This window comes from Oncorhynchus mykiss, chromosome 29, assembly GCF_057628025.1.
Source record: "Oncorhynchus mykiss isolate SJ-2025 chromosome 29, ASM5762802v1, whole genome shotgun sequence".
Taxonomy (NCBI): Eukaryota; Metazoa; Chordata; class Actinopteri; order Salmoniformes; family Salmonidae; genus Oncorhynchus; species Oncorhynchus mykiss.
Window position 1 is genome coordinate 43,782,283 of NC_143050.1, and position 9,307 is coordinate 43,791,589.

The window sequence follows — 9,307 nt, forward strand, 5'->3', positions numbered from 1 at the left end:
CAAACACCATTATTTGACTAATTAAATAAGCTTTTAATTTGACACGTCAAATAACACAGTTCTATTATAGAATGTTGTGTGTTCTGAATTTAAGCATGCAAGCCAAGCGCCACCACTATCAGTAGCACTGTCAAAGCTGTACAAAAAAGCCTGAAAATAAGCAAACACGAACAATGTGTTTACAATACCGTGTTGGTAATAAAGCATTATTTCTTCGAACGCAACTTCGCAACTGGGGTAGCTAGCTAGCTTTAGCTTGGTACTTAGATAGCGCCAATACAACCAGGCTGAAAACAATGACCAGTTGAAACTGCAGTCATTTTCACTATTCTTATTAATGGTATTAACTTGGTAGCCACTTGTTGTTCGCCTATTGAAATTGAATTTCAGTTCATGAAAATAAATAGCTAGCCAGCTACTTACCCTGTCAGGTCTCACTAGCCAGATGAAGCTAGCTGGCTCCCTGTTGCCCAAAGCAGCCAGCTAGCTTCATCTGGCTAGTGAGACCTGACAGGATTATGTGTTGTGAAGCTAGCCACATTAACGATTAGGCACAAGTGGAATTTACGGTTCGCCTTCAAAATAAAAGTACCTCTTTGAAATTGATGCAGAGGGTTACAATTGGTGGAATCATGCCATATTTAGACTAGATAATGTTAAATAAGGTTGTAATGTGAAGCAATGAAATGGGGTGTCTGTCTACTCGGTGACACCCACAGGACACAACTATGAAGAGTTTATGCAAATATTAGCGCTGTAGCTTTTATCGCGGGACTTTGACTGTGTGAAATCCCCTCCACAGTCAGCCTATTGTGTGTGTTGACATTCATATTGCACTGTACAGTTTTACCTAAGGATTGGGGATCAATGAAATGGGGTAACGGTCTACTCATTATATATATTTTCCCAACATCCTCCTCAGAGTTATCAGACTCCAAAACATCCACACAGTATTGTTTTTCCTCTGGAATGGTGGTCAATGCACATGGGTTGACAATAAATGTGGCTCAATTAACAGTTGTTTCAGAGTCCCGCAATAAGAGCTACGATGCTAATGTTCTCTGGGTGTCACTGAGTAAACTGATACCCCATGTCATTGAGCCACAATCCATAGGTAAGGCTGTGCAGTGAAATACTTTACCAGCATCATAACATACGTATCGATAAATCGTTGTGACATATGAAATACGAGTGATAGTGTGTATGTGTAGTAACTATGTAAAACATTTATGAACGCATTCAATTATTATGTGACGTGCAGTCATATTCAGGTCCTGATTGGTCAACAAGCTTATTTGACACGTCACATTGTGTTATTTGACGTGTATCTTTTTTGACATACAAAGACCCAAACGGCGTTCCATGGAAAGCCTGGTTGAGAATGAAACGAAACCGGCTTCGCGCGTGGGCCATCGTGCATAAATGTATTTTGTCCCCCCACACCAAACGCTATCACGACACGCAGGTTAAAATATCAAAACAGACTCTGAACCAATTACATTAATTAGGGGACAGGTCGAAAAGCATTAAACATTTATGGCAATTTAGCAAGTTAGCTTGCACTTGCTAGCTAATTTGTCCTATTTAGCTAGCTTGCTGTTGCTAGCTAATTTGTCCTGGGATATAAACATTGAGTTGTTATTTTACCTGAAATGCACAAGGTCCTCTACTACGACAATTAATCTACACATAAAACGGTCATCATTTCTAGTCATCTCTCCTCCTTCCATGCTTTTTCTTTTCTTGGCTTTGAATTGCGATTGGCAACTTTCATAAATTAGGTGCATTACCACCACTGCCCTCGTTCATCTTTCAGTCACCTACGTGGGTATAACCAATGAGGAGATGGCACGTGGGTACCTGCTTCTATTAACCAATGAGGAGATGGGAGAGGCAGGACTTGCAGCGCGATCTGCGTCAGAAATAGAACTGATTTCTATTTTAGCCTGTGGCAGCGCAGACGCTCTTTGGCGCGCGCGAGCAGTGTGGGTGCAATAATTGAAAAACATAGATTTATACATTTATTTTTGCAAAGCTCGCACATGCGACGCAAGCAGTGTGGTCAGCCTGTTAAATATTGGTTATCGGTATAGTTCTTTTTGGCAAGGAAAATATTGGATATCAGTATCGGCCAAAAATGCATCATTATCTAAGAGGAAGGGACCAGTCTGCTCTACTCAAGCCTATAGATCCCAGCTGGTATAAAAACTGATGACTAAGACTAATCTGCTGTCCCAGGTACCACCCACAACCCCTCCCCTATGGAACATTCCAGGAGGATAGAGGGAGCCTAAGACTGGGATCTGGAACTGAATGGCGGCTAGCGTCCGGAGCTCCTTGTAGCCCATTAAGGAGAACATCAATATTTCATCGCTCAGAAACATAATTGTGAAAGTTTCTAGCTGCAGGTTCGGGCCATGCCATTACAGGAGGCCCCAGCATATATTTTTTTCTCTCTCTCTCTCTCTCTCTCTCTCTCTCTCTCTCTCTCTCTCTCTCTCTCTCTCTCTCTCTCTCTCTCTCTCTCAGGAGGCCCCAGCATCTCTCTCTCTCTCTCTCTCTCTCTCTCTCTCTCTCTCTCTCTCTCTCTCTCTCTCTCTCTCTCTCTCTCTCTCTCTCTCTCTCACACGGGACACCTCAGCATATTTCTCTCTCTCCCACACAGGACGCCTCAGCATCTCTCTTTTACACAGGATGCCTCAGCATCTCTCTCTCTCTCTCTCTCTCACACACAGGACGCCTCAGCATCTCTCTCTCACACAGGGCGCCTCAGCATCTCTCTCTCTCTCACACAGGACGCCTCAGCATCTCTCTCTCTCACACAGAACGCCTCAGCATCTCTCTCACACAGAACGCCTCAGCATCTCTCTCACACAGGACGCCTCAGCATCTCTCTCTCTCTCACACAGGACGCCTCAGCATCTCTCTCTCTCTCTCTCACACAGAACGCCTCAGCATCTCTCTCACACAGAACGCCTCAGCATCTCTCTCACACAGGACGCCTCAGCATCTCTCTCTCTCTCACACAGGACGCCTCAGCATCTCTCTCTCTCTCTCTCTCACACAGAACGCCTCAGCATCTCTCTCACACAGAACGCCTCAGCATCTCTCTCACACAGGACGCCTCAGCATCTCTCTCTTTCTCTCTCACAGGACGCCTCAGCATCTCTCTCGCTCTCCTTCTGAGGAGCAGTCACTGGAGAGGGCTTTCTCAGGCCGTCAGCAGTTTCTGCTACTTCTACATTAAACAAATCATTAACCATTAGCTAGCCGAGGAAGGAGCATATCCACTCTGCTTCACGTTATCAAATGATCCTTGAGTCCTGTTATTAGTCTCAATGAGGAGTGTGTGTGTGTGTGTGTAGATATGTTTGTAAAATGCAGGATTAAGGTAGCCGCCATACACTCTTAGGAAAAAAGGGTTCCAAAAGGGTTCTCGGTAGATCCCTTCGTAGACGGTTCTAGGGAGAACCTTTTGATGATTAAATGGTTCTTGGTAGAACCATAGAGGATTCTAAGCAGACCCCTTCATAGAGGGTTCTAGGTAGAACCATATACAGACGGTTCTTTAAAAAAGCCTAGAACCCTCAGCAAAAGATTCTACCCAGCACCAAAAAGGGTTCCCCTATAGGGACAACACAAAGAACCCTAAACAGTACTACTTAGCACCTTTTCTAAGAGTGTATAATACACAGTGTGTGTATGCGAAAGTGTGGTTCTAAGACATCAGTGGATAATGAATAAATCACTTCTACTCTATTAGAGTTCTGTATCCCTGTCCTCGGTTGTAAGTCCTTCCTCATCTGATCACCTCACTGACTCATTGACTGGGTAGCTGTTACAAGGATTGTCCAGCCAAGTGATAGGGATCCTGCGCCAAACACATTAAGTAGACACTCGGATTGTGTCCAAGTTGTGACAATTAAAAGTAAGCAGTACGCTGTAGCTAAAACAGGCCCACAGCCTATTCTAAAAAGTTTCAAACTATCCAAACTTCCTACTTCTAGAGTTTAATTCCACTCAACAACCTATTAAAGCGGGAACTATAATGTTGAGCCTTGCATTCTAATGCCTAGTATTTTCCCGCAGTTCTCCACTCTCGCCCTGCGAGTGCCCTTGAAACGAAAGGTCCTCCACCCTCTCTCTCGTCTTGATGCTGTTTAGCAGGCGAAATTTGAAGTCCTCCCGAAAACGCAATCAAGCCGGTTGACAGTCTGCCAACACAATGTGAATGTAAACAACACCTCCGCACCTCTCTCAGTGAGCTCGAGCCCATGGCCAAGTCATTTCACTGATGTCATGGCTTTTGGAGCCTGCCAAACTTGGCCAAGGACCGCTCAAGCCTGCTCAAATTCACATTGCATCAGGAGTTCTGACCTGACTAAGCCCAGTAGCCTGGTATGTTTTTTTTAATCCAACTCTGCTTCTGTTGTTCTCACATTTCCTTTATTGAGCAAAAACTATGCATATCGCCTCTTACTGTGTTATTTAAGTCCGCAAACAAATTAGGCTTTCCCAAAGTCACACTGAAATAGTGTTGATTGCAAATAGGCATTGCGATAGGTTACCCTTTGCCTGGATGTTCCCTGGACTATAGTTCAGACCTGTCAATTCAACTCATTCTTTAATTCATCGCCCTCACTGCAGCAACTTCCAACATCAATTGCAGTGCATTACAATAAACCAACCACTCCACCTTTCCAACTTACCAGAGTGCAGAATCTCTCGGGCGGGTTGCCGCAGGTGATGCCCGGCGGGTCCACCTTCACCCGCATGTAGTCCTTCATGGACTGGGCCTTGGGCTGGCATGCATACTGCTCCCACACTGCGCCATCGTCCGTGCTCACCAGAGACTTGCACAGGTCGTACTGGCCCAGCGTCAAGGAGGCAAAGCAGTGCAGGAGGAGCAACACGGCCTGGCGGAGCATGGCACGAGAGTGGTCCGAGGACGAGTGGGGTCTGGCGGAAAAGGGCGAGGGGGGCCACAGTAGTCAGAGTTGAGGCGAAGAGCATGGAACTCGACTGAGGATCATATGGACACAGTAAGTAACTTCGTTGTCACCGAGATGCGTCTGCATGCTCACCTGAGCTTAAGGGGACGTTTTGGGGATGATGGAAAAAATACAAAACGCAAGAGAAACAAAAGTGTCTGAGTTGGCTAAGTCAATTTACAGCCGTTCAACAAACGTGGCCCTACAAATAGTCACAGCTCCTTTAGGAAATTACACTAACTTGCTTCGTTGTCGGATATGAAAAAGTGACAAATAATAGAGCAGGGGGCGTCGAAAGTCAGAGAAACTTCATATCTACTTCAACCATAGTGGCGCCAGCGCTGCATTTGCGGTGGTGGGGGTGGTGGTTGGAGAATCAGCAGAACAAATCCATACTTCAGAGGTCCTTTTCGCCTGGGAGAGGTGAGAGCTGCCCACTAGGGATGATAAGGGAGAGTGGACTACGTCTTTAGATACAGCCATCAGGTTGTGATGCAGCGGCCCGGAGCCTTGCCTCAGTGATTGTCCTGTAAAGAAGAGGGAAATTATTAAGATATTAGACTGATAGAGGGAGAGAGAGACTACATAGCATAGTTTATCTTGTTCATCATGTTTCGCTTATTTTATTTTCCAATATTGGACATTTAGGCTACATAACCTAAGTTGTATTGGGAGAGTAGGCCTATGACTGAACTTCCCAGAAATTGGACCAAACCATGTAGGCTGACAGAGAGGATATTGTAAGCAAACAGTATGTCATTGTGATCGTGGAGGTGACATATTTCAGAGATCTTATTTCCAGAATTATGCACAAGTTTTTACTCATATGCAGGGCTTGGTGCCAATTTTCAAAAGGTGGGAATGTGTGGGTGGTGTGCTTTGGGCCTGGACTTTCAATGAAAGCAGGAAAGACATATGAGCTAAAACTTAACTTATGATGTAGCATATGCATTGCGTCTTGGAAGGTGGGTTTGAAGGAAAGTGAAAAGGTCACTCCACCACTTTGTGCATCAGTTCCATAAAATATGAGGCATCCTAACTTCACCTGCATCGCCATGCATTATATCTGACATAGCATAAATTATTAGACGCACCGTCACTCTGCTGTCCTGATTGCACACCTGCGTAAATGTAACAGTATAGCTTCCGTCCCTCGCCTTGCCCCAACCTGGGCTCGAACCAGGGACCCTCTGCCGCCTATGCGCGAGAGTTTGAAACGGCATTGCCTTTCCAAATGCTAGATGACCAGAGATAGCAAAATGCGTTTTAATTGGATTAACCCTGTTCACAGTTTGGCTATCTATCCACAGATATTTTTTCCACTAAAATTAGGTAAAGCTAAATTCAGCGTTTAGTTTGGAAGTCGCCAAAGCTGTTCTTCAACTCGAAATACGGTATAGGGGTGTGTCTGACTAGTGCTTCTGCTAGCTTCAGCAGCGCGAATCAAAAGTAGCAACCATTCAGGCTGCATTTAATTTGGTAGCCTAATAAATAATATTATTTCTAAACATAATATGAAGTGACAACTGTTTTATTGATTGTTGAGTATATGCCTAATACTATTTAGAATAGTGAGTGGCAATTGAATAGTCTGCGCGTTTTAGACTAGGTTTCGTAATCTCGTTTATTTTTTTTAAATCAAATATTTCGACACGTGTCGGATTTGCGACTTACTTAGAACATTCATCTGATCCGGGAGAGCTTCTCTGTCCCTTTATACGACCGCCTCTCTGCCGTGAGCCTTTCACGGCTCCATCTACACTATCGGGCTCCTGTCGAGGTGTAGGCTACTGTACTCCACTCCTGTTATCTGGTCTGGTCTCCTTGTTGGTCTTCTCCAGCGGGTAACTTTTTTACTACACCGCGGAAGGCTGCACAGAGTAGAACGGTGTCCTAGATCTGGAAACGGGCGGTTGGGGAAAAAGAGCGTGATTTCCAGCTTGAAGGAGAATCAAAAGTGCAAATATTGACTTTGAGGAAGGGCTGGTGCCCGTTTCTTCTCCTCCCACTTTACAAGCTCGGGTTTACCCAGGATGCTCAAGGGCAGAAAAAAGCTTGGTGGAAAATCTCTCTCTCGTCTACTCCCAGTCCCTCTCTCTCTCTCTTATGTACTCACTTACCCTTCTCTCCCTCTTATGTACTCACAAACCCTTCTCTCTCTCTCTTAATGCCTGGGCTAAATCCTTTTCACCATCACTTCCAATCACTTTCAGGGCTTTTATCTGCTAACCTCCGGGGCGGGCGGTGCAACTTCACTCTCGACGCTTTCTCGCGTGGGCCGACATGCACCAAACTGAACCGTCCCACTGGCCGATCAGCACGCGCTGCTTAAAGGACCTGCGAGGAAGTGGAGCTATAGCCCATGTCGTATCGTTCTGCTCTCTGTCACCGATTCATCCTGTGCGTCCGAGCGGTCCGATAGTTGGATCAGGAAATCGCTAGCAGCAGATAAGCCAGAATTGTTTGCGCGTTTTAGGACGTGTTGGATAGATGGCGTCTTTAGATTCGGGACATAAACACTGCTCGGGTTGAACACCATCCATATTGGATTTATATTTGCCATATATTTTTCAACTGTGCTGTTTCACACAAGTTCTGCACCTTTCTATTCTCATTGTTTCTACAGATTGAAAATAAAATGTTTTGCTAAAAGTATAAATTATATTTTTGATCGATTGACTATGGCTTTTCAAATCACCCAGTATTACTATCTGCAGCATTAGCGCTAGGTAAATGTTGCAATTCTTCAGCCATTCCTGGACCTGTGACCAAAAACGAGCTACATATGGACAGTACCAAAATAAATTATCTAATGACTCTGCCTCCTCACAGCAAAATTTGCAGAGCTGGGAAGATTGTATCCCCCATATATAACATTCTATTAGTTGCAAGAATTTTGTATGAATTCAACATTTTGAATCTGGCGTCATTTTGCGTATCTGTTCAGCATAAACCATGTGCCATGGAATCAGTACCTCAAAAATCTTTTCCCAACTTTTTGGCAATCTATAGGGCACGGCTGTCAATGTTTTGGTCCTTATATTAAACTGGTATACTCTTTTTTTATTTATCACAATTTTCTTCAACCAATGATGGTCTTCAATGCAGGAAAATTCCTTACTTTCTCTCCCTTCCACATTCCTTTTCCATTTTTGCAGTAATGCTGCATTAGTTGGTTGTAATTTGGGTAGAGCAGACATTTCCATATATTTTTGTTGGCTGCATATTGCATATGTGACATACAGTGCCTTGCGAAAGTATTCGGCCCCCTTGAACTTTGCGACCTTTTGCCACATTTCAGGCTTCAAACATAAAGATATAAAACTATTTTTTTGTGAAGAATCAACAACAAGTGGGACACAATCATGAAGTGGAACGACATTTATTGGATATTTCAAACTGTTTAACAAATCAAAAACTGAAAAATTGGGCGTGCAAAATTATTCAACCCCTTTACTTTCAGTGCAGCAAACTCTCTCCAGAAGTTCAGTGAGGATCTCTGAATGATCCAATGTTGACCTAAATGACTAATGATGATAAATACAATCCACCTGTGTGTAATCAAGTCTCCGTATAAATGCACCTGCACTGTGATAGTCTCAGAGGTCCGTTAAAAGCGCAGAGAGCATCATGAAGAACAAGGAACACACCAGGCAGGTCCGAGATACTGTTGTGAAGAAGTTTAAAGCTGGATTTGGATATAAAAAGATTTCCCAAGCTTTAAACATCCCAAGGAGCACTGTGCAAGCGATAATATTGAAATGGAAGGAGTATCGGACCACTGCAAATCTACCAAGACCTGGCCGTCCCTCTAAACTTTCAGCTCATACAAGGAGAAGACTGATCGGAGATGCAGCCAAGAGGCCCATGATCACTCTGGATGAACTGCAGAGATCTACAGCTGAGGTGGGAGACTCTGTCCATAGGACAATAGTTGTATATTGCACGAATCTGGCCTTTATGGAAGAGTGGCAAGAAGAAAGCCATTTCTTAAAGATATCCATAAAAAGTGTAGTTTAAAGTTTGCCACAAGCCACCTGGGAGACACACCAAACATGTGGAAGAAGGTGCTCTGGTCAGATGAAACCAAAATTGAACTTTTTGGCAACAATGCAAAACGTTATGTTTGGCGTAAAAGCAACACAGCTGAACACACCATCCCCACTGTCAAACATGGTGGTGGCAGCATCATGGTTTGGGCCTGCTTTTCTTCAGCAGGGACAGGGAAGATGGTTAAAATTGATGGGAAGATGGATGGAGCCAAATACAGGACCATTCTGGAAGAAAACCTGATGGAGTCTGCAAAAGACCTGAGA

The 9,307-nt window shown here is 44.2% G+C and overlaps 1 protein-coding gene across 4 annotated transcripts in view; it reads right to left on the bottom strand.

The window, feature by feature from the left end:
* Nucleotides 1-7,340, bottom strand: part of LOC110509506 (netrin-G2) — a 153,254-nt gene extending 145,914 nt beyond the window's left edge. For all 4 annotated transcript variants that reach the window (XM_090227291.1, XM_090227290.1, XM_090227289.1 and 1 more), the window contains exons 1-2: nucleotides 6,666-7,340; nucleotides 4,710-5,518 (exon numbers count right to left, since the gene is read on the bottom strand). In XM_090227291.1, coding sequence (XP_090083417.1) covers nucleotides 4,710-4,928 — 219 coding nt within the window. In that variant the 5' untranslated portion in view covers nucleotides 4,929-5,518; nucleotides 6,666-7,340. The remainder of the gene's footprint in view (nucleotides 1-4,709; nucleotides 5,519-6,665) is intronic.
* Between the last annotated feature and the right edge of the window lie 1,967 nt (nucleotides 7,341-9,307).